At 38.2% G+C, this 26514-nt stretch overlaps 1 protein-coding gene across 5 annotated transcripts in view; it reads left to right on the forward strand.

The window, feature by feature from the left end:
• The first annotated feature begins 253 nt into the window (after positions 1-253).
• UBR3 (ubiquitin protein ligase E3 component n-recognin 3) overlaps positions 254-26514 on the forward strand; it is a 225100-nt gene continuing 198839 nt past the window's right edge. For 3 of the 5 annotated variants that reach the window (XM_081261279.1, XM_081261282.1, XM_081261283.1), the window contains exon 1: positions 255-900. In XM_081261279.1, the coding sequence (XP_081117405.1) occupies positions 350-900 (551 nt within the window). In that variant the 5' untranslated portion in view covers positions 255-349. Of the gene's footprint in view, positions 901-26514 lie in introns of all 5 variants that reach the window. The other 2 variants (XM_081261280.1, XM_081261281.1) reach the window with 2 other exon arrangements.

Genomic DNA, 26514 nt, shown 5'->3' on the forward strand with positions numbered 1-26514 from the left:
GTGCCTAAAATATATCTGGAAGGCATACATAATCTTAAGTAAATAGGAAAAATTTGCTTTTACTAAAGATTTTCTTTAAAGTCAGTGCCTTATTTCAGCGACTTTCATCTTTGAAAGTTGAGAACCAAGAGACGTGGGAAGGAACCGAGGCGGAGCCCAGGAGAAAGGGGTGGGAAGAAGGGACCGTAACCTCAGGGGGTGTGTGCAGGGGCGGGGACCCAGGCGGAGGTGCGCGGCCGCTCCGGAATATCGCGAGAGTTGGGCGGGCCGAGCATTCGCAGCAGTCAATTCCCCCACCCTCCCGGGAGGAGCCGCCGGCCCTGGACTCTCCAAATTCTGAGCTCTCATCATGGCGGCGGCGGCGGCCGCGGCGGCCGTCGGGGGGCCGCAGCAGTCCCAGCCCGAGCTGCCCGCGCCGGGGCTGGCCTTAGATAAGGCGGCCACTGCAGCGCACCTCAAGGCTGCCCTCAGCCGCCCGGACAACCGCGCAGGTGCTGAGGAGCTGCAGGCGCTGCTGGAGCGGGTGCTGAGTGCCGAGCGGCCGCTGGCCGCGACTGCGGGCGGTGAGGAGGCGGCGGCGGCGGCCGGCGGCGGGGGCGGTCCGGGGGCGGCCGAAGAGGAGGCCCTGGAGTGGTGTAAGTGCCTTCTGGCGGGCGGCGGCGGCTACGAGGAGTTCTGCGCCGCGGTGCGGGCCTACGACCCCGCGGCGCTCTGCGGCCTGGTCTGGACAGCCAACTTCGTGGCCTACCGCTGCCGGACGTGCGGCATCTCCCCCTGCATGTCGCTGTGCGCTGAGTGTTTCCACCAGGGCGACCATACCGGACACGACTTCAACATGTTCCGCAGCCAGGCCGGGGGCGCCTGTGACTGCGGAGACAGCAACGTGATGCGGGAGAGTGGGTGAGTGGAGCCCTCCCCCTGGCGAGGCGACCCCAGGCGGGAGGCTCTGCTGGCAGCCCTGCTGGGGTCGGGGGAGGCCTGTAAGGGGGAATTGGGAGCCGACCCTGAGCTGTCAAGGCAAGGGTGTGGGGGAGGGCACAGCCACATGGGGTTGAGGTGACTGAGCTGTCAGTGGTGGAAAGGGGGTGGGGAGGAGGGGAGAGCGTATTTAGAAAACCGGGCTGTGGATTTTCGGCAAGGGATAAGGAGAAAAGAGCCAGTACGTGGGGTAGAAGGGGAGGGAGAAAGAATGGATACTTGGGGAATCTGGTATGGAGCTGTCAATTATGTACTTGTGGGAAAGGCTGCAAAGCTGTCTGCCAGGTTCTTGAGAAGAGACTTAGGAAGTGATTTGGATTGACTGGGGAAGGGGTGATATTGGGGACTGAATTGGGTCACAGGATGATGAGAGCTGGGGAGGTGGACTTGCAACTGCAGGAAAGGACGCGCGGGGAAAATCTTCTGAACTGTCAGTGTGTCTGTCAGTAACAGCGAAGGAGCTCTTGAGCTGATGGGGGTTGAAGGAGGAGGGAAGGGGAGGGGCCTGCATGAAAAGTGACTGTTGAGCTGTCAGTGGAGTATGTGTGCTGGAGTGACATCTAGAATTAGGGGTATTGAGCAGTCAGTTATTGAATACCCTTCATACCAGAAGAACAAACAAAACCTTGAGCAAATTAGGAATCAAGTGTTAGCTCTTCCCCAGTTAAGGGCACTTTAATAATCACCAAGTAATTTATGAACGTCTGTCTAAAAGGAGATATTCGACAAATGCGTCTTTAATAGGATCATATATATTTGACAGGAGTTAGTGTTAGGTGCTGGGACTTGTGACACCACAACATTTCAAAGTTTGCAGTGAGTTGAAGAGTTAATACAAATAGGATTTTGGTGTGGGACATAATGTCAATGTCAGGAAAAATCCTGAGATAAAAGGAAAAACAGTGAAAAAGAGGAGATTTTGGCTGGGCAGCAGTTTAAAGAACATTATCAAATTAGTTATTCAAGTTTTTCAATTTTCAGGTCTTAATAGGCTGGTTTCTTCTTTGAAGTACTTGAAGTACTGTTATTCCAAAATATTTTTACTTATTATGTGCAAGTAATGCTCCTTGGATGTTAAAAATGAGTGGAACACTGACTTACCCTTTAATCCACTTATACTTGAGCATAAAGTGATAAATTCCTTAAGTAGCAGCCTGGGAATTACAGGAGGAAGAGGAGACTTTGGTGTCGGTGTAAGAAAAAATCTTCAGAAAGGAGGTGTTTTGAGCTTGCTAACAAAAACAGCAACAACAACTACTGTTGAGCCAACATTTGAGGCCTGGAAATGTATGCCTGACACTCTAAAAACATTTTTAAAAGTTTAATGTTTGAGGGGCTGGGATTGTGGCTCAGAGGTAGAGCACTCCCCTAGCATGTGGGAGGCCCTGGGTTTGATCCTCAGCACCACATAAAAATAATAAAATAAAAGTATTGTGTTCAACTACAACTAAAAAATATTTTTAAAAAGTTTTAATATTTGAATAATATTAAATAAACTATTAACATAACTAAAAAAGTAAAAAGCAATACTGTAATAAATATATACACAATTTGAAGTTTCCCTCCCATCTGATCTCCTATCTGCCCAGTTCCTTCTAATTATTATTAGATTGTCTTAGTGTAAAATGGAGATTAATGTTTCCTAATTTTGCTGTCATTTTTTATGGAAAGGGTTGTACTGTTCTACATCTTGCATTTTTACCTTTTTTTAAAACATGTCTTTTCATATTAGCAAATCAGTGTTCTCATTCTGTTCTGTAAAAACTGCTACATAGTGATCATGCCATGAATTTGACACTCTTGATTTAGTCATCTCTCTTTTTTAAAATATTTTTTAGTTGTTGATGGACCTTTATTTTATTGACTTGTATGTGGTGCTGAGAATCGAACCCAGTGTCTCACCCATGCTAGGCAAGCGCTCTACCATGGAGCTACAACCCCAGCCCCTAGTTATGTCTTTTGATGGCATTTGGGTTTCCAGTGTGAAATAAAAAATATGGTATGCCTGTCTTTTCCCACTTGTGCAAGAATATCAATGTGATAAATTCTCAAAAATGGGATTTCTAAATTGCTCTCCATGGGCTTATTACTAAGCAGTATATCAGGCTGTTTATTTTCCAGCAGCCTCATTAATAGATTGTTATTACACTTTTTAAAAAATCCATTTGTTTGTTTAAAAGTTGTCATATTTTAACTGCTTTATGTAATTTAATTCATTTTATCTTCAATTTTGAGACAATTGCTGTTATTATTCTCATTGTACAGAAGAGGAAAGTAAGGGCACAGCATTTAAAACTTGGACAAGATCATACGTAGGGGGCTTAGTGGTAGAGCACTTGTTTAGCATGTGTGAGGCACTGGTTTGATTCTCAGCACTGCATATGAGTTAAATAAAGGTCTATCAACAACTAAAAGTATATATGAAAATAATTAAAAAAAAAGATCATACATAGGTAGGAAAATAGATATACTGGCTCTAGAGCCTGACTGCTCATTCACTTTTCTCTACTTTTTTTGGGGGGTGGGTGAGTCAGGGGGTTCTGGGCTCTATCACTGAGCATACTGCCAGACCCTTTCTTATTGGTTCTTTTGTTCAATACTGCGCATTAAAAAAAAAAAAATAAACCATTAATTTTTAAAAACCTTTCTTTTCTCCTCTTCATCTCTCCAGTCTTCCTCCTTCCTCCTTCTCTTTGAGGAACATCAAAACATAGGAGTTGGATCACTCCTTTACTGTTACTTAGGCATTTTTACTTCTTACAATAGGTTAACATTTAGAAGACCCCCAAAGAACATCACAGTAGGAAATAATACTGATTCTTTCTTGAATTTTGGAATACAGTGGTCATTATCAGGTTGTCTTAAATGATACTCTAATCTGATCTAATTCAGTGCAGGAATAGAAACATGTCAGTGAGTTTCTTTTTCTTTCTTTCTTTTTTCTTGTGGTGCTGGGGATTAAACCCAGGGCCTTGTGCATGTGAGGTAAGCACTCTACCAACTGAGCTATATCCCAGCCCTGTCTTTGAAGGTACTCATATAGGTTTAGGGCATCCTGTAGATAATTTACATCCTGAGCTCATGATAATTGCCTTACTGAGATTTCACAGAATTTATTTTTCCCTAACCTGTCAGCCTTCTATGAGTTGATAAATAGTATTTTATGATTTATTTTCTCCATCAGACATGTAGAGTTATTCCTCTATATGCCAGTGTTTGCCATGTCTGATTTCAGAAAGGGCACGATTGAACAAAAAACAGTATTGTGGAACAATAAACAGTATTATGTGATTATGCAAAAGTTTTTCAGCTCCTTGTGTTGGATAGAGTAATTCTTCTATGCTGTACACCTAATCTGCTTTAAGAGGTAGATGGTGTTGGCCAAAAGTGCAAGGTAAAATGATGCCTCTGAAATCTTTTTAGAATTAGAAATTAATAAATTATCACTATTCTAGTAGGCTGAGGCAGGAGGATTGCAAGTTCAAAACTAGCTTCAGCAACTTATCAAGGCCCTAAGCAACTTAGTGAGACCTTGTCTCAAAATAAAAAGATCTGGGATGTGGCTCAGTGGTTAAGTGCCCCTGAGTTTGATCCCTGGTACTCCCCCCCCCCCAAAAAAAAATCAAATTATCACTGTTCATAGTAAGAAAAGTGGACTGCCCTGGCCTGGACAGATTTATTTAACTTTTTAAAAAAAGTTGCAGTATTCTACCTTTTTAAAAGGGCTATACTTTAATTTTCTTCTTTTTTAAAAAAAATTTGTGACAGGGCCTTGATAAATTGCCCAGGCTGGCCTTAAACTTTGAATCCTCCTGCCTCAACTTCCCAGGTAGCTGGGATTATAGGCGTGCATCACCACACCAGGCTAATTTTCAAATGTTGATGCAAAATTTGACTATTTTCATATTCTGTCCTATCATATAGATGTTTTTTGCCTCCTTGCTCTTTAAAAAATTCTAAGCTCTTTAAAAAATAGGGACTTCCAAAGCCAGTGTAGTTTCTTGTGTTTAATAGATGCCACTAAATGTTGAATCAAATTAGGCTATACCTAAAAAGTTGCTCTAAAATTACTTTGCTGTAGCTATTTGAGAGGAGGTATTAATTATCAAATTTGTGGCAACTTTTTTTCTGAGCGCTTCAGGGATAATTTTGTTTTTAATTTCGAAAGTAATACATTTTTGTAACAAAATAAGTGGATAAAATAAAAAAAAGGTTTTTTTTCTCTATTCTCCTTTTTTTAAAATTTTTTTTAAAGAGAGAAAGAATTTTTTTTTTTTTTTTTTTGTGATGCTGGGGATTGAACCCAGGGTCTTATGCATGCTAGGCAAGCACTCTACCAACTGAGCTATATCCCCAGCCCGAGAAAGAATTTTTTTTTTTTTAATATTTATTTTTTTTAGTTTTCGGCGGACACAATATTTTTGTATGTGGTGCTGAGGATCGAGCCTGCTACCACTTGAGCCACATCCCCAGCCTGAGAAAGAATTTTTTTTTTTTTTGAGAATTTTTAACATTTATTTTTTAGTTTTCGGCGGACACAACATCTTTGTTTGTATGTGGTGCTGAGGATCGAACCCAGGCCGCACGCATGCCAGGCGAGTGCGCTACCGCTTGAGCCACATCCCCAGCCCGAGAAAGAATTTTTTAATATTTATTTTTTAGTTCTTCAGCAGACACAACATCTTTGTTTGTATGCGGTGCTGAGGATTGAACCTGGGCCGCACGCATGCCAGGCGAGCACGCTACTGCTTGAGCCCCATCCCCAGCCCTCTATTCTACTCCTTAATGACAGATTTTCTTTACTATCCTTTGAGCTTAGTTATGCATTAGAAGATGTTGATTAGAATTTATCCAGCATTTTAGGAGATTTTGCTTTTGTGGTGCTAGAGATTGAACCCAGAGCTTCAGGCATACTAAGCAAGCACTGTACCACTGACTTACGTCCCCAGCCCTTGATGGTTTGTCATGGGAGGTTTTAGGTTGTTTGGTTTGTGACAGTGCTAGAAATGGACATAGTGAATGTCTGGTTAGTGCCATTCTAATATCTTGTTCTTGTCCTTTAACATATTTATTGGGCACTGTCTCATATTTGTACACATAGAATTGTTTCATTTTCCTTTTTAAAATTACATAGTATTCCATTGCATTTATATTATTCTGTGATTTATGCATTCCTTCCCTACTGATAAGATGTTTACATTGTTTTTAGTCTGGACCTTTGGTAAACATTGTTGTAGTTAATATCCCTGTATGTGCTTCTTTGTTTGTATTTGTAAGCATATATGTGAGGATAAGTTCCCAGAAGTCATATCTCAGTTAAGTAAAATGTGTACTTTAGCTGGGCTTGATATATACCTGTGATCCCAGCTGCTCAGGAAGTTGAGGCAGGAGACTCACAAGTTTGAGGTCACCCTGGGCAAGTTAGAGAGATCCTGTCTTAAAATAAAAAAAAGGACCAGACAGGTAGTTCAGTGGTAGAGTGCTTTCTTAGTATGCATGAGCCCCTGTATTCAATTCCCAATGCCACTTAAGGGAAAAAAAGAAAGAAATGGGGGTGGAGGAGGGGGGAGAGGGAGGAAATTGTTTATGTTAAACTTAAATAGAGTCCTCCAAAAAAGTTTACATTCTCTCCCACAAAGTATAAATTTGTTTCTTTAAATCTTGACCAATATATATGGTATTATCAGTGTTTTTTTTTTTTTTTTTTTTGTGTGTGTGTGTGTGTGTGTGTGTGTGGTGCTGGGGATTGAATCCAGGGCCTTGTACATGCTAGGCAAGCACTGAGCTATATCCCCAGCCCTATCAGTGTTTCTTTGTAGGACAGTTTTTATTTTTCTGTATAGAAAACTCAACAGTATATATATAGTTTACTTTAATGGGAAGTTTTTTATCTTTTGCCTTTTCCAGCTTAACAGTGTGAGCCACAAATGTTGGGCCCAGGACATTGCTTCCCTAGCGATGGTAGATCTCATCATTATCTGTTATTATACTTGGTTCTTATAACTTCCATCAGTTTAGCCAGAGCTCCTTTGTCTCCTGAGTTAACTTGTATGAAGGCAAAGATGGTACGCATCTTGATATAAATAAGAAGTCCCAGTCTACCCTTCCTTTTGATGATGTAGTAGGGAACTCCTGTCTTATAACACAGGAAGGCAGGAAGACAGCTAGCTCTACCAGGTTCAAGCTATGTGTAGTCAGCACCAGCTAAGCCTTCTCATTCTGCACTAAGGTGGGGAAGGACAGGTGGTCTCTTGGTTGGGACGTCCCTTTCGTCCACCGCTTCTCCTTAGCATGGCAAATGGTCTCTGCTTCTTCTCTTACTTTTTTTTTTTATATTTAAAATATATTTTAGATGGACACAATACCTTTATTTTATTAACTTATTTTTATGTGGTGCTGAGGATTGAACCTAGTGCCCCAAGTGTGCTAGGCAAGCGCTCTACCACTGAGCTCTAACCCCAGCCCCTCTTCTCTTACTTTTTATTTGGTCTGTAATTATGAGCTAATTTAAGCAGGTGAGTGTGTCCATCCAAAGCCTGGGTGAACTGGTTAATCTCCAGAGGCACTTTCAGCCGCTTATAGAAGATAGCCTTTGCTGCTGCAGCCAGATGTAGCAGGGTCATTTGAGAAATGGGCCCTTTTGAGTTGGATATCTTTTCCAATGCCACTTTTGGGCTTTTTATCAAATATGGGATTTACCACCTCTTGGCCTCCTGGTTCTTCATGACAGCAAAAGTGGGGCAACCTTTTCCTCCTTGGCCTCCTTTCCTTTAGCATGTTAGGCATCTGGAGAAGGAGCTGATCTTCCTTAATCTCATAAGACAAAATGATATCTTGTTTCAACTATCACCCCCACCCCCATATCTTCCCAGATTGGAGTATTTTGAAGCAAATATCATATATTGCATAATTTAATTTATAAATTTCTCAGTAAAGGGATGTGAACTGTAAAATAAAACATGACTCATGTGTCCATTGATGAATGATAGAGAAAAGAAAATGGGATACACACACACACACACACACACACACACACACACACAGAGTGGAGTATTTATTCAGCCCCTAAAAAGGAACAAAATTCTTTGGTGCATACCTGTAATCCCAGCAACTCCTGGGGTAGGAGGACCACTAGGGATGAATGCCCCTGGGTTTAATCCACAGTATAGGGGGGAAAAAAAAAGGAACAAAATTCTGACAAATGCCATCCAATAGCATGCATAAACCTTGAAGACATTATTGTACCTGAAATAAACCAGTTGCAAGAGGACAGATATCATATGCTTCTGTTTATATGAGGTAGCTGGGATAGTCAAAATTCATAGAGACAGAAAGAATAGTGATTATCAGGGGCTAGGGGACAGGGAGAAGAGGGAGTTATTTATTTTTATTATATGGTACTGGGGATGAACCCAGGAGTGCTCTATTATTGAGATACCCCCGACCCAATCCTTTTTTTAAATTTTGAGATAGGGTCTTACTTAGTTGTTGAGTCTGGTCTTGAATTTGCAATCCTTCTGCCACATTCTCCTGAGTTGCTGGGATCACAGATATGTGCCACCACACCCACTGGAAGTTATTGATATATTTTCTTAAAATAATCATAATTCTTTTTGCCTACTTGTCTTTTTTTCCTATGGTTCTGGGGATCCATCCCAGGTCTTCATGCATGCTGGATAAGCACTCTTAACACTAAGCTACAACCTCAGCCCACAATTTATTCACTCATTCATTCTTTTCTTTTTTTGTCTTGAGCCTGGGATTCAACCCAAGGGTGTTTAACCATTGAGCAATATCCCCAGGCCTTTTAATTTTTTATATTTTGAGACAAGGTCTCCATAAGTTGCCCAGGCTGGCCTCAAACATAGTCTTCCTGTCTCAGCCTCTTGAGTCACTGTTATACAGGCATGTGCCACAAAACCTGGCCCACAGTCAGTTCTTCTTCTTTTTTTAATATTTGTTTTTTTAGTTGTAGTTGGACACAATACCTTTATTTTATTTATTTATTTTTATGTGGTGCTGAGGATTGAACCTAGGCCTTCGCAAGTGGTAGGTGAGTGCTGTACCGCTGAGGTGAGTGCTCTACCGCTGAGCCACAACCCCAGCCTGCACAATCAGTTCTTATGTAATTTAATATCTAGTGAATGTTCAGATTTTCCCAGTAGTCTCATAATTGATTTCTCAGAGTTGATTTGTTAGAATCAGGATGTAGACAAGTCTCTTATTGTATTTGTTGTTATATCTCTTAACATTCTTCATTCATAAGTTTTCTCTCCATTTAAAAAAAAATTCTCTGCAGTTAATTTGTTGAAGAAACCCACATTCTGTGTTTTACTGATTGTGTCTTCGTGATATTTAGGATATTCTTCTGTCTATTGTATCCTGCAAATCAATAGTTGAATTTAGAGACTTGATACAATTTCACATTCTTTTTTTTAATTTTAATTTTTTGGGTACTGGGAATTGAACTCAGGAGTGCTGAACCACTGAGCCACATCCCCAGCCCCATTTTGTATTTAGAGAGAGGGTCTCACCGAGTTGCGCAGTGCTTAGCTTTTGCTGAGGCTGGCTCTGAACTCTGGATCCTCCTGTCTCATTCTCCCAAAGCAGCTGGGGTTATAGGCGTGTGTCACCGTGCCCGGCCAATTTCATGTTCTTTTCTTCTTTTTTGTGAAAACACTTTTAGTAGTTTTAAAAAATATTTTTAGTTATGAATGGACACAATACCTTTATTTTATTCATTTATTTTTTTATGTGGTGCTGAGGATCGTACCCAGTGCCTCACACATGCTAGACAAGTGCTCTACCACAGAGCCACATAACCTCAGTCCTTTTTAGTAGTGTTTTATACTTACATTCTATCATATTAAATGCTACATATTAAAAGTTTGTCTCAACTATAGTAGATGTTAGATTTGATCAGTGGGTTTTGGTTTGTTAACCTGATAAACATTTGTTACAAAGTTCCACATGATGGTAAAAATTTTAGCAGTTATTAATTATCACTGTCCAGAATCCATTATTTTATTAGGGGTTTCAAAATGGTGATTTTCTAGTGGCTTCATATTTTAATAAGAATTCTTTCTAAAGGACTCTATATTTAGTGTGAAGAATCACCTATACTCATGTATCTCTAGACGTTTTTCAGAGATCTTTGGAAGGGGAGTACTGTGGTCAAACAAATTTGGGAAATTCTACATGCTGGTATCTTCATGGATCTCTGCAATGCAGACATCTTTAAGAAATCTTGTATCTGTAACTTTATAATCTAAGGTATGTTCATTAAATCCAAGCAACCACTGATTTCAAGTCATACCAACTTGGAACTTTTGTTTACCTGAGTATTTTGCCGTTTCCACAGTATCAGTATGTCTAAAGTTGAATCAATTATATATCTTTCAAAATAACTCTCTGTAGATTTTCTTTTCTCCTTAAAAACAAAATCACTGTCTTTCTTTTTTTACCCCCTAGTCAGAAACACCAGCTAATAATTGCTTAAGTCACAAAGATAATTACTGTTTGCAGCTGAGGACTAGTTTGGCACTGGTTTATTAGTGTTACTAGGCATCACACTTTTCTATGATGAATTATGAACTTTTGCACCATGATTCAGTCTGTTGACTTTTGGTCTTTGTTATCTCATGACTTGGGGAAAACAGGAAAATGGATATTGGCTAGATATTTAACAACGGCTGCTTAGTGTCATTCTTAATTCTTTTCTTTATGCTTGCTTGTTATAAAAATCTATACTTTTGCCTCATATTTGTTCTTTTCATTCTCTGCTATTACCTTCATCCAGGACTTTATTCCATCATAGCGTATTCCTAAGTTGCTGTTTTTTTGTCACTTATATAAAATTGTGCTAGTTATGTATATTTTACTTAAAATAGCATTCCATTGTTTATAGTCTAAAGTTTAGAGCCCTTAACTAGGTGTCAAGGTTTTCCTCAACATGGTCAACTCTATTGCACCTCTGTTGCTCTGTGGAATCCTCTCCATTATTTTTTAGCTCAGCTTGTATTCCTGCCTTTGAAGTCTCATGTTATATTTTGTTCTGTAAAGTGCAGTTTGAGTTTTATTTTTATTGTGAATGAAGTTCATCTGTAGAGGCAGCATTCCTATTGCATAAAGATAGTATAAAACCACAGTATAGTACTTTTTTCTGACCTAACATTTTTTTTTCATTTGTCATTTATACTTCTACAAATAGTGAACTTTCAGTAAAGTGTTGGTAATGAGGACTTGTGGTTTGCCTACTCTCATTTATATCCAATGAAGACCTGTGCTTTGCCTCTCTCATTTATATTCTCTTCACATGTATTGAGATTTCAACAGACTGGTCAATTCTGCCATATTTTGTAGTTATTAGTTTTATAGGGAGGGTGTTTCTTCCCTGTGAACCTGTAATTTTCTTTTTTTTTTAAAAATAGCTAATCTTTTTTTTTTTTTTTTTTAGAGAGAGTGAGAGAGGGAGAGGGAGAGGGAGAGAGAGAGGGGGAGAGAGAGAGAGAGAGAGAGAGAGAGAGAGAGAATTTTAATATTTATTTTTTAGTTATCAGCAGACACAACATCTTTGTTTTGTATGTGGTGCTGAGGATCGAACCCGGGCCACACGCATGCCAGGTGAGCGCGCTACCACTTGAGCCACATCCCCAGCCCCTCTTTACAGTAATATCCATCTAACTCTCAAGTCACCAATTCAAAGGAACATAACACTTCTTATGATGTAAGAACTTGGAGGAAGAAGAGCTGAAGAAAAATTTCCATTTCTCTTTTCATTATACTTTTTTCATTGTTAGTTTCATTGAAGACTGTACTTCAGCTGGCAGTATAATTTTAATCACCTTCATTATAATGAAGTTTCACTATAATAGAGTAAGTCTTGTTAGGCTGAATTATTTTTTTCTTATCTTTCATTACTATAGAACTACTAATTCTTAATTCTTATTGCTGTGCTGGAGATTGAACTCAGGACCTTATTCTAGGTAAATGCTCTATCTCTGAGCTATATCCCCAGCCCTATAAATCTCTTTGAAACTGTTAAATGCCAGGCGGTAATCCCGGTGGCCTGGGAGGCTGAGATAGGAGGATTGCAAGTTCAAAGCCAGCCTCAGCAAAAGCGAGGCACTAAGCAACTCATTGAGACCCCGGGTCTAAATAAAATACCAAGTAAGAATCTGGAGGTGGCCCAGTGGTCGGGTGTCCCCTGAGTTCAATCCCCAGTACCAAATCCAAAACCAAAACCAAAACAAAACTGTTAAATTATGAAATGAATATATAGAAAAATTCAAACATAATGTAACTTATACATTTATAATTACCACTGAAATTTAATAGATTTTAACCCTTTGCCATGTTTGTTTTAGAGCTGCTTTCAATAAAAATAAAAATAATTAAAGCCCAATCAGAGTTACCCTTCCTTTCTTTTTCTTTCCCCAGGAAATTTCATCATCCTAAAATTCCTATGTCATATCCATACATGTTTTTGTGCTTTTACCACATGGAAACGATCCACATTAATTGTTTTATTGTTAAAATATTACATGAATGATTTTATATTATGTGAATCTTTTTACAATTTGCTTTTTTTCACTTACTATGTTGTTAATAATAGACAAGTTTCTTCATTTCTAACTACTTTTAAGTATTTAATGTTACGACTAAACCATAGTTATCTGTTTCTTTGTTGAGGGACAGTTAAGTACTTTTTTTTTTTTGAAATTATTGCTTCCAAAAGGGCTCTACTGAACAACTTTGTATAGAAGGATTAGAATTTCTTTAGGATAGATTCCTAGGAGAAGAATTATAGGACTATAGAAGGTTCTATTTTTTAACATTACTAAATAAGAATTGTCCTTTAATGGTTGCTTTACTTTCTATTATACTGTCATCTGAAATTTGAGAAAAATTCTGTTCTTACCAAAACTTGGTCTTATGAATACAAATTTTAATTTTTTGCCAATTTATATTATATAAACATATTTTTAAGGTTTGTATTTTCCTATTAGTAAAATTGAGTATGTTTTCATATGTTTTGGGGCCATTTGAGCTCCTTCCTTTGTGAACTTCTGGTTCATATTCTTTGCTTATTTTCTATGTTGTTTTTTCTTGTTGTCTTACTGAGTTTTAAGAAATAGAAATATATTTAAGACACTGATACTGGGTTATATGGGTTTGTAATCTCATCTATCAGGCTCGTCTTTTCACCATGTAACATATAAATGATGTTTCCTATGGTTTTGAAAGTTTGAATGTGTCCCCCAAAGGTTCTTGTGCTAGAAACTTGGTCCTCAGTGTGACAGTGTTAAGAGGTGGTGGATCCTTTAGAGGGAGGCTTTATTGGAAAAGTGATTAGACCACTGGATGTGCTGTCTTTTGAAGGGATTAATGTATTCTCTTTGGGACTCCAGGTAGTTCCTGTCTTCCTGTCTTGCCATGTGATCTTTTCTGCATGTGTTCCTATCATGGTGATACCATCTGCTATGTGGCCCTCATCAGAGGCTGAAGAGATGGGGCTGTCTGATCTTGGACCTACAAAACCATTTCTCCAAAAGAAACCTCGTTTCTTTATAAAGGATTCAGCTTTAGGTATTTTATTATAGCAATAAAAAATGGACTATTATAAAAGGTTTTAAATTAAAAAAATGTAGTTTTTCTTTTCTAGTTTGTATTATTTGTACCCTTAAGAAAAAAATCTTTACCTTTTTAAAAACATGTTTATGTTTTCTTTTAAAAGATTTTGAGATTTTGCATTTCACATTTAGCCTTTAGTAAATTTGGAATTTATTTTATGTACTATGAGATTGAGATCTAATTTTTTCTTTTTCAAAATGGAGATCTAGTTGTTCTAACACTGATTTTTTTTTTTTTTTTTTTTGGTGGGGGTTACTGAAGATTGAAATCAGGGGCACTCAAACACTGAGCCACATCCCCACCCCTGTTTTGTATTTTATTTGGAGACGGAGTCTCACTGATTTGTTTAGCACTTTGGTTTTGCTGAGGCTAGGTTTGAACTCATGATCTTCCTGCCTCAGCCCCCCGAATTACTTGGATTACAGGTGTGCACCACCACACCCAACCTGATACTGATTTATTCAACTTTTTTCCCTCCTTTCTCTACAGTGCTACCTCTATCACATACCAACTTCTTGTATGTGTTCTAAGCTCTCTATTGTATTGATGTGTTTCTTACAATAATATTATCTTGCCTTATTAAAACATTGAAATCTTATGGGGTAGAATTTCCATATTATTACTCTTCAAAAGGAGTTTTGGCTGTTTTTTTTTTTAAAGAGAGAGGTGAGAGAGAGGTGAGAGAGAGAGAGAAGAGAAGAGAAGAGAGAGAGAGAGAGAGAGAGAGAGAATTTTTAATATTTATTTTTTAGTTTTTTTTTTGGCGGACACAACATCTTTGTATGTGGTGCTGAGGATCCAACCCGGGCCGCACGCATGCCAGGCGAGCGCGCTACCGCTTTGAGCCACATCCCCAGCCCGAGTTTTGGCTGTTCTTGTTTCTAAACTCTTCCATTTGAGTTTCAGGGCCAGCTTGTTAAATTCTGTGGAAAGCTCCGGTTAGATATGGACTGGAATCACATTTAATTTCAGGACAGGTGACATATATAAGGTTGTTGTAACACTGTTTGAAACAGGGAAAAATTGGTAACATTGAGATTAGTGAACAGTGGTTTAATCATGCAATTGAATATAAAATATATAAATTGACATTTATTTTAGCTTGTGTTGCTATAAAACAATGCCCAAGGTGAGGTAATTTATATAGAACGGAATTTATATTTATTTCTTAGTAAGTGAAGTCTAGGCAGGCCAAGATCAAGGTGCTAGCATTTGGTGTCTGGTGAGGGTTTTCTTATTGCATCCTTATACATTGGAATGGGTAAAAAGTGTAAAAGGGGCCTATACTATTTCCCTCCAGCCCTTTTATAAGACTGAGATATCATGACTTAACAATTTCCCCCAAAGCCTTATCTTAATAACCACAATGGGGATCAAGTTTCAATATGAATTTTGGAGGGGACACGTATTAGTTCATAGCATTCTACTCCTGGCTCCCCCAAATTCATGTTCTTCTTAGTAGAATACACTTATTCCATTCCAACAACAACTCAAATAAGTTATATATTTCTGTCATACAATGGTGAAATAGACACAAGACAGACATTTTCAATCCAAAAGAGTCAAGAAGAAAGTCTAAAGTTGAGTCCAAAATTCAGCAAGGTAAACATTAAGTCTTAAGGCTTGAGAACAATCTTAACTCCTTGTTCTGCGTTTTGGACAGAGAAGGGTAGAAGTTAGGTCCCCAATGCTCCTGGCAGCCCTACCCATGGCTTTTTTGGGTACAGTTCACACAGTTCTCTCATGGTTTGGGGTCATGTATCTGTGTCTCTTCCAGGCTGGAGTTACATGCTGATGGAGAGAGTTTGCTTATGTTTTATTATTTTTTTTCTCTGTTCTCAATTTCATGGATATCTTTTGTTATGTTCATTCGACATTTTGCTTTGGGTTTAATTTTCTCACCTTTTATAGTAGTTTCTTTTCTTTTCTTTTCTTTTGGTATTGGGGATTGAGCCCAGGGCTACTTTTCCATTGAGCTACATCCCAAACCTTTTTTTTTTTTTTTTTTTTTTTGAGACAGGGCCTTGCTAAATTGTTAAAACTATCTTAGAATTTGTGAAATCCTCAGCCTCCCTGGTTGCTGGGATTACAGGTGTGCACCACCTTGCCTGGCTCTTTCTGGTTTCTTAAGGTGGCAGCTTAGATCATTTATTTGTGGTCTTTTTCTCTAGTAGATTTTAATGTTATAAATTTCCTTCTAAGCATAGTATGAGGCATCACATTTTTTAAATATGTTTTCACTTTTATCCAATTCAAAATAGTTTCTGTTTTCTGTGATTTCCTCTTTGGTACTTGGATTATTTAGATGTTTTGGGGATTTTACAGATTCTGTCTACTAGTAATTTCTAGTTTAAATTGGTTATTGTCAGAGAACATGCTTAAATGAATTCATTTAAAATTGTTAATGTTTCTTTTCTAGTTTAGAATATAGTCTGCCTTGATGAATAGCCCATATGCACTTGAAAAAAGTGTGTATTATTTTGTTGTGGGTGTAGTGTTTTATAATAAAGTTGGTTGATAGTGTTGTTCAGGTCTAAATTTAGGAAGACTTTTTTTTTTTTTTTTTCCTCCTCAGTGCTAGGGATTGAACCCAAGGCCTTGTATGCTAGGTAAGCACTCTACCACTGAACCCCTACATTCTGTTTTTCTTTTTTTTTTTGATATATATTTTTAGTTGTAGATGGACTCAATACTTTTATTTTGTTAATGTTTATATGTTGCTGAGGATCAAACCCAGTGCCTCACACATGCGAGAGGGGTACTCCACCACTGAGCCACAACCCCAGCCCTTTTCCTTTTTCTTTTTTTCCCCTGAAACAAACTTTTTTTTTTTTTTTTTTTAGTGATACATGACAGTAGAATGTATTTTAATATAAATACATGGAGTAAAACTTCCCATCTTGTGGTTGTACATCACGTGGAGTCATACTGGTTGTGTATGCATATATAAGAACATAAGAAAGTTGTGTCCGATTTCTTCTACTGTTTTTCCCATTCCCATACCCCTTCCTTCCCCACCCCCTCCAATCCAGTGAACCTCCACTTCCCCATTTCTCCATTGTGAGCAGTATCCGCATGTCAGTGACAATATTCCACCTTTGGTTTTGGGGGATTGGCTTACTTCGCTTAGCATGGTAGCCTCCAGTTTCATCCATTTACTGGCAAAAAAATGCTGTAATTTCATTCTTTATGGCTGAGTAATATTCCATTGCATATATGGACCATATTTTCTTAATCCATTGTTCTGTTGAAGGGCACCTAGGATGATTCCGTAGCTTAGCTATTGTGAATTGAGTTTTTATGAGCATTGATGTCACTGTCATATGCTGATTTTAAGTCCTTTGGGTATAAACGAGGAGTGGGATAACTGGGTCAAATGGTGGTTTCAGTCCAAGTTTTCTGAGGAATCTTCATGCTGCTTTCCAGAGTGGTTGCACCAATTTGTAGTCGCACCAGCAATGTATAAGTGTATTTTCTCCCCTATATCCTCGCCAACATTTATTGTTACTTGTATTCTTTTTTTTTAAATGTTTAGTTGTAGATGGACAAAATACTTTTATTTTATTTATTTATTTTTAATGTGGTGCTGAGGATCGAACCCAGTGCCTCACACATGACAGACAAGCACTCTACCACTGAGCCACAACCCCAGCGCTGTTACTTATATTCTTGATAACTGCCATTCTGACTGGAATGAGGAAAATCTCAGTGTAGTTTTAATTTGCATTTATCTAATTGCTAATGATGTTGAAAACATTTTTTCATATATTTGTTGACCACTCATATTTCTTCTGTGAAGTGTCTGTTCAGTTCCTTAGACCATTTACTGATTGAGTTATTTTGTTTTTTTTTGGTGTTAAGTTTTTTAGTTCTTTACATATAATGGAGATTAATGCTCTATTTGAGGTGCAGGTGGCAAAGATTTTCTCTCATTCTCTAGGCTCTCGCTTTACATTCTTGATTGTTTCCTCTGCTGTGAAGAAGCTTTTTAATTTGATACAATCTCGTTTTTAAATTTTTTTTATTTTTTAGTTATAGTTGGATGCCATACCTTTATTTTATTTATTTTTATGTGGTGCTGAGAATCGAACACAGGGCCTCCCACATGCTAGGCAAATGCTTTACCGCTAAGCCATGACCCCAGCCCCTCCCCCACCCCGTGTTTTGATGATGGAGACTTGGGCCTACTTTTTCTTTTAGTAGGTGCAGGGTCTCTGGTCTAATGCCTAGATCACTGATCCACTTAGAGTTGAGTTTTGTGCAGAGTGAGAGATAGTGGTTTAATTTAATTTCATTAAAACCATTTTATTACATATGGATTTCCAGTTTTCCCATCATCATTTGTTGAAGAGGCTGTCTTCTCCAATGTATGTTTTTGGTGCTTTTGTCTAGTATGAAATAACTGTATTTTTGTGGATTTGTCTCTGTCTTCTATTCTGTACCATTGGTTTTCATGTCTGTTTTGGTGCCAATACCATGCTGTTTTTGTTACTGTAGCTCTGTAGTATAATTTAAGATCTGGTATTGTGATGCCTCCTGCTTCACTTTTCTTGCTAAGGATTGCTTTGGCTATCCTGGGCCTCTTGTTTTTCCAAATGAATTTCATGACTGCTTTTTTGTATTTCTATAAAGAATGTCATCAGAACCTTAATAGGAATTGCACTGAATCTGTATAATGCTTTTGGTAGTATGGCCATTTAAAAAAATATTTTTATTAGTTGTTGATGGACCTTTATTTTATTCATTTATATGCGGTAATGAGACTGGAACCCAGTGCCTCACATATGCTAGGAAAGCATTCTGCCACTGAGCCACAGTATGGCCATTTAAAAAAAATTATTATTTTTTATTTTTTTAAAGAGAGAGAGAGAGAGAGAGAGAGAGAGAGAGAGAGAGAGAGAGAATTTTAATATTTATTTATTTTTTTAGTTCTCGGTGGACACAACATCTTTGTTTGTATGTGGTGCTGAGGATCGAACCCGGACCGCACGCATGCCAGGCGAGCGCGCTACCGCTTGAGCCACATCCCCAGCCCTAAAAAAAATTATTTTTAGTTGCAGATGGGCATGATATTTTTATTTTATTTATATATGGTGCTGAGGATTGAACCCAGTTCCTTACATATGCTAGTCAAGTGCTCTACCACTGAGCTACAACCCCAGTCCAGTATGACCATTTTGACAATATTAATTCTGCCTATCCAAGAACATGGGAGATCTTTCCATCTTCTAAGGACTTCTTTAATATTTTTGTTTAGTGTTCTGTAGTCTTCAGTGTAGACATCTTTCACCTCTTTTATTTGATTGACTCCCAAGTATTTTATTTTTTTCCTTGAGGCTATTATGAATTGGGTAGTTTTCCTAATTTCTCTTTTAGTTGATTCATCACTGATATTTAAGAATGCAATTGACTTATGGGTGTTAATTTCATATCCTGCTACTTTGCTGGATTCATTTATGAGTTCTAGAAGTTTTCTGGTGGAGTTTTTTTGGATCTTCTAAATATAGAATCATGTCATCAGCAAATGTGGTGCTGAGGATTGAACCCAGGGCCTCACACCTGCTAGGTGTGAGCCACAATCCCAGCCTATGGTGTTAAAAGTTTTTTGAGTTCTTTATGTATCCTGGAGATTAGAGCTCTGACTGAGGTGTGCGTGGTAAAGATTTTTTCCCATTCTGTAGGCTTTTTCATCATGTTATTAATTGTTTCCTTTGCTGAGAAGAAGCTTTTTGTTTGCATCCATCTCATTTATTGATTCTTGATTTTACTTTTTGTGCTTTAGGAGTCTTATTACTACATGATGAAGATTTGGGCATACTCTTTTTTCTATTGGTCGCAGGGTCTATGTTCTAGTGTCTAAGTCTTTGACCCACTTTAAGTTGATTTTTGTGCAGAATGAGGGATAGAGGTTCAATTTCATTCTGCTGCGTATGGATTTTCAGTTTTCTTAGCAGTCCTCAGGAGCTCAGGAAGGCCCTGCCATACCTTGTGTCACTGCCACTTGCTGAGCACTGGGACACCACCACAGCAGTAGCCACCAGCCACCACCCTTCATCACCCCAGAGATGTGGATTCCCACTCAAAAATGTAAAATTTTTAATAGATATATTTTTGACTTTACTGCCATCTTTTCTCTTATTATGTTAGTGTAAACAGAACTAGCAATCATGTAACCATTTAAATTCATTTGAAAGGTGCGAGGAAGGAATTATGTACAAATACTTGAGAGAAGGGTACTCTCATTCATTAGCTCTAACAAAATACCCAGATTGGGAACAGGTTAACAAGGTTCATGGAGAAGAGCTAGGCAAGAGGCAGACAATTTTTGAGAACTTTCCATTTTGTTTAGCTGCCGCAATCTGGCTGGGCACAAAATCACGAGCCACTCACAACCTTGTAGATTCAAACAGCAATTCTACACACACATTCTGGGGAAATCCACACTTCCACTGGGCTCTGCATCCCAAAATACTCTCTGAATCCCGCTGAGAACTCTACGGGAACTCAAGGAGCGGGTGCCTAGAGGCAGCAGGATATGCCCTATTCCCAGCAGGGTCCACCTTAAACCTGGAACTGTCCTAAACCCAAGGAGAGGGATACTCCCTATTCCCAGCACGATATATCCTAAACCTGGACCCACCCTAATCCAGCAGGATCCTCCCTAAACCCGGATCCACCCTGGTCCTTGAGCAGGGTCACTTTACTCAAACAAGCCCATTTCCACAATGGCGAGTCCTCCCTCTAAGCAACATGGGGTAGGCTGACAAGGAAGTTGCCATGCGTCATTCTTACTTAGCTATGGCTCTCAGCATTTAGCATTGACTTGTTTATTATCTATCAGGGTATTTTTGTCAGGGAGTTAGAAGATGTTAGTACATGTGTATACATGTTAGTATGTGTGTGTGTTTTTTTCCCCTAAAAGCGACTTTATTTTTTTGAAATCTACATTTTTGTGTATGTGTACAAGGAAAGGAATGATGAAGAAAAGAGAAAGACAAACCTGTATCAGAATTCTAGTCAAAAAGATGCCCTGAGCATACATTGGTCGTTTATTTATTTATTTTTTTAGCAATGAAAAGCTATAAAGTACGCATTCTTCTTTGTCTTTGAAACGATTAATGTGTTGCCATAATTTTGATAATTATATTTTCCCTCAATTATCCATTCTATAATTACATATCTTTAAAAAAGAGGGTTAAATTTTTATAAACTGGAACTTTAAAACTGATAATTTTGACCCTTTTCTACTGAGAAAGTGGAACAAGTTTATTTGTAAAGAATACATATAAACACACATGATATAAATATTCATGTTAGCTGAGCATGGTAGCACATGCCTGTAATCCCAGTGGCTCTGGAGGCTGAGGCAGGAGGATCACAAGTTCAAAACCAGCCTTAGTAACAGTGGGGCACTAAACAACTCAGTGACCCTGTCTCTAAATAAATACAAAATAGGGCTGGGGATATGGCTCAGTGATTGAGTGCCTTTGAGTTTAATCCCTGCCTCTCCCCCAAAATATGTAATAATACAAATTATGTAAATATTTGTATAATTTGTGTATGTGTTAGATGCTTTTCTGATTCTTGAAATATGTGGTTATTTTAGTTGTCCTCTCCTTGCCTTCCTATCTCCAAACATATCTCAGTAATTTTCAGTGGACCCCCAGAACCTCCCTTCCCCTGATTCATTTTACCTCTGCTGTTCTTAGAGTCCAGGACATTTAAATTTGATACTAGTGAAGTCAGAAGGAGGGTTTTTGGAGGGCTGGTCATGTTCTATTTCTTCATCTTGAATCAATGGTTACTTGGGTATGTTCATTTTCTGATACTTCATTGAGTTATACACTTACCTTTTGAAGATTTCATCAATTATGTTTCAGTGAAAAATTTTGAAAAGATAATTCAAACAAAATTTGGAGAGGCCATGTTATCTACTATTTCTTTCACTTCATCTGATCATCTGTAACATCCAACCCCATTAAGGAATATTTAACCTTTTTTAAAAAAAATAATTTATTTCTTCTTTTTGTGTCTTGAGCCTGCAAACATTGATTGTTATTATATAAACTAGCAACGCAAGATTTTTGTATCAGACACAACTACAACTCAAGTTTAGGATCATCCTTATGGGACTAGGTGCTCCACACATAGAATTAAGAAAAGTGTCTCTTGCTTAGGGCCTTCCACACAGTAGGCACTCTATAAATGTGGAGGGAAAAGAGTGGATCTCAGACTCACCTGTCTAAGGTCACATGGACAATTCAGGACTTAAACCCAAGTCAGTTCTCAGGTAGGTCTGTTATTCACAGATTTATTTTAATTATTCAAGAAATATTTATGAACATATGCTTTGGGACATCTGTTGTATTCCTCCTGGGTTCCAAGGCCCAGCACAACAAAATTAATATTTAACCTTCTTAATCTTGCAAAACTGTTAAGTATCCTTGAAGAAAGTATATGTGACCTCTGAACTACTAATGTTACTACACTACTTCCTATCACATTTTTTTTTAGTTATACATGGACACAATATCTTTATTTTGTTTATTTATTTTTATGTGGTGCTGAGGATCAAACCCAGGGTCTCTCACGTGTGAGGCGAGCGCTCTACCACTGAGCCACAACCCCAGCCCCCTATCACATTTTTTTAAATTGGGAGTCATATTGGTTGTGTAGAAAGATCTCCTCTTGTTTTTTTGGGAGAGGTCTGCAATACCTATTCATATACGGTTTCTTTTGTCAGGCTTTTTTTTTTTTTTTTTTTTGTATTGGGGATCATTGAACCTAGGGGTGCTCTACCACTGAGCTACATCTCCAGTCCTTTTTATTTGATTTGAGATAGGGTCTCACTAAATTTTCAAGGCTGGCTTTGAACTAGTGCCTCACCCTCCTGAGTTCCTGCGATTACAGGTTTGCACTGCTATGCTGGCTTTTGTCAGGTTTCTTTTTTTTCTTTTTTCTTTTTGGTGCTGGGGATCAAACTCAGGGCCTTGTGCATGAAAGGCAAGCACTCTAACAACTGAGCTGCTGGAATTACAGGTGTGCACCATTGTGTCTGGTTTCCTTCATGTTATTTGACTTGTAACTGAAGTTATCACCTCTTCAGAAGGGCTTTCCATGACAAAGTGATTATAAAGGAGCCTACATTGTGCTGTCAAATTGTTTTCATAGAATTTATTACTATCAGGTATTTTCATATTTATTCACTTGTTTCTTTCTCCATCTTCCATTCCCCTTTTGTAGTAGAATGCTGGCTCCATGAGAGTAAGGCCCCTGTATTCCTAGGGCCCAAGTACTAGACATAGAGTAGCTTTTCAAAAACATATGAACAGCTGGGATTATTACATGGTCCCAGGTTATTCTTTAATTGTATGCCCTTAAAATAATTTCTGATGTTTTACTATTAGATTAATTTTTTATTTCATCAAGCCTTTATTAAGCACCTGCCATATAGGATGCTTTAAGTGTCCACATTGTGCTCAGCTTGAAATACAAAACCCAGTTTTGTTTGACAATCCTGTGGTATATTATATCTATGTTGGACAATCCTTCTGTGTCAGCTTTCCTTTATTGTAACAAATACCTCAGATGATCAGCTTATAAAGAGAAAAGATTAACTTTTGGCTCACAATTTTGGAGCTGTCAGTGTATGATTGGTTGCTTTGGGGCCTGTGGTGAGTCAGGATATCATGGCTATAGCACATGGCAGAACTGTTCACTTCATACTTGGGATATGAAAGAGGAAGAGGAAGGGGCTGGGATCCAGATATCTCTTCAAGGGCACAACCCCAATAACTGGAATACTTTCCACTAAAGCTCTTACTCTTAAAGCTTCTATCATCTCGGGCTGGGGATGTGGCTCAAGTGGTAGCGCACTCGCCTGGCATGCGTGCGGCCCCGGTTCGATCCTCAGCACCACATACCAACAAAGATGTTGTGTCTGCCGAGAACTAAAAAAGAAATATTAAAAATTCTCTCTCTCTCTCTCTCTCTCTCTCTCTCTCTCTCTCTTTCTCTCTCCTCTCTCACTCTCTCTTAAAAAAAATATTAAAAAAAAAAAAGCTTCTATCATCTCCCAATAATGCCATGGGTTGAGGACCAAGCCTTTGGGCCTTTGGGGACATTTATTCAAACCATAGTACCTACTTAACTTAAACTAGTACTCAGAGCTTTGTCTTTATTCTTTTGGCTATTAATTTTTTCAGTCTGCAGCCTTTAAAAATATTTATTTTTTAGTTACAGGTGGGACATATATCTTTATTTTATTTTTATGTGTTGCTGATGATCAAACCCAGTGCCTCACACATGCTAGTCAAGCGCTCTACCACTGAGCCACAACCCCAGTCCCAGTCTTCAGCCTTTTGATACACTGCTGTGAAACTCATTCCTAAATTACTTAGACTATACTTGCTGTTCCTTCAATTTCTTTCAAGGTTGAAACTGATTCCTCAATGCTAGTTAACACTGCTCAAATTATTTCTTATTCTTCACCCAGTAGCTCTTTTGAATTTACTTCTTTTTTTTTAATATCTTTATTTTATTTTTATGTGGTGTTGAGGATCGAACCCAGTGCCCCGCACATGCCAGGTGAGTGTGCTACCGCTTGAGCCATATCCCCAGCCCTTGAATTGACTTCTTTCCTGTGCAGAAAATGTACAAGTGAGCATTCTGTGTCTTCTCGTCTTTTCTGTTTACTTTCCTGTTTTTCAACTGTCAAATCTTTCATTGTATTTTTTCATTTTTTTGTGCCTAGTATGTTTCCCCATTCTTCTATTCTGACTTTCCTTCCTTCCTTCCATTTTTTGTTCTTCATATTTATGCTTATAAAGCTCTTTCCATTGTCAAAATTATCTTAGATCACCACTGGCTCACTAATCTATCTTACAGTTCAAGTTCTACTTTATCTTTGAGGACTTTTATAGAAATGGTAGCATTTAAAAATTTCCCTTTCTTTTATTTAGATATTGTGTTTTCCAGGTAGAAGAAATTCTTAAATTCCCTTTACATCGTTTGGACCTTCAAGTGTAATGTTTTCTAAACTTTTTTGTAATATGGTGGATGTAGAAAATGATGTTTGGATCACCCTGGGACAACTGTGGAGGCTGCTTAGGCCCTGCTCCTTTATCTGGCTTGAAGACTGTGGGAGTCTGTATCTAGGGACCTAACAATTTGAAGCTCCACCTTAAGGGTTGATAGACTTCAGTGGAGTGTGAATACTTTGAATATTGTATTTTCCATGTATGTATATCTTTTTCCTTGAGAAGGAATCTTTTGATTCTCTTCTTCTTCCCTCTTCCCCCCTTTGTTTGTGGTCCTCGGGATTGAACCCAGGGCCTTGAAGTTGCTGGGCAAGTGCTCTACCACTCAGCCCTGGCCGCAGCCCCTTCATTAGATTCTTAAAGTGGTCTGTGAACAAAAAAAAAAAAAGTGTTAAGAATTTATACTTTGAACTGTGGAACTAGAGCCACATGTATAGCACAACTTGTTTGTTTTGGTTTAAATTTTTCCTTTTTGATTAAAAATTATACATGTGCTTTGTTATATAAAACTCAAACATTACTCGTAGAATTAATGTAAAAAGTGAGCCATATCCCAGTTAATTTCCACCAAATCCCACACACATTTTCAAAATATTTTTCATTTTACATCCACCAACATTTTTCTTTGTCCTTCTTTCTTCAAAAGTGTCTTTATAAAAGATATTATAATGTATATACTACTTTACAACTCTTCTCAATTTATTTTGAATACTTCAGTGCTTGTTGATCTACCTCATTATTTTTAACAAGTGCAAAGTATTTATGGATCTACCATAGTTTGGTTAATTTATCTTTTATCAATGAGCTCAGGAGTTGTTTCTGCCTTTTGTGTAGTGTAGACTAGTATAATGAACATATTTTTTGTAAGTATATTTTTGCAAATTTAGAAGTATTTCACTAAAATAAATTTCTATACATAGAAATAGGTGGTTAATGTTATAAATATTTAAAAATTTGGGATGAGAGGTGGGAGGGAAAGCGAGAGGGAAGGGAAATTGCATGGAAATGGAAGGAGACCCTCATGGTTATACAAAATTACATACAAGAGGAAGTGAGGGGAAAGGGAAAAATAATACAAGGGGGAGAAATGAATTACAGTAGAGGGGGTAGAGAGAGAAGAGGGGAGGGGAGGGGAGGGGAGGGGGGATAGTAGAGGATAGGAAAGGCAGCAGAATACAACAGACACTAGTATGGCAATATGTAAATCAATGGAAGTGTAACTGATGTGATTCTGCAATCTGTATACGGGGTAAAAATGGGACTTCATAACCCACTTGAATCAAAATGTGAAATATGATATGTCAAGAACTATGTAATGTTTTGAACAACCAACAATAAAAAAAAAAAAATTTGGCCAGGTATTGTGGCGCATACCTATAATCCCAGCAACTTGAGAGGCTGAGATAGGTGGATTCCAAGTTCAAGGTCAGTTTCAGCAATTTAACAAGGCCCCAAGCAATTTAGTGAGACCCTGTATTAAGATAAAAAGGGCTGGATAGGTAGTGTAGCACACTGGTAAAGTGTCTCTGGGTTCAATCCTCAGTACCTCCCAATTTTTTAAAAACATTTCTATTCTTTATATTTGTATTGGCTAAGACTTGGTTTGTGGCATAACACGTGATCTATTTTATAGAAGGATCCATGTGTTGCTGAGAAAAAAGTGTATTTGCTTGTTGATGGATGAGATATTCTGGGGACTGGGGATGTGGCTCAAGCGGTAGTGCGCTCGCCTGGCATGCGCACGGCCCAGGTTCGATCCTCAGCACCACATACAAACAAAGATGTTGTGTCCGCCGAAAACTAAAAAATAAATATTAGAAAAAAGAGAGATATTCTGTATATGTCCTTTAAGTCTAAATTATTG

Source organism: Spermophilus citellus (assembly GCF_964194105.1).
Source record: "Spermophilus citellus genome assembly, chromosome: 11".
NCBI classification, from domain to species: Eukaryota; Metazoa; Chordata; class Mammalia; order Rodentia; family Sciuridae; genus Spermophilus; species Spermophilus citellus.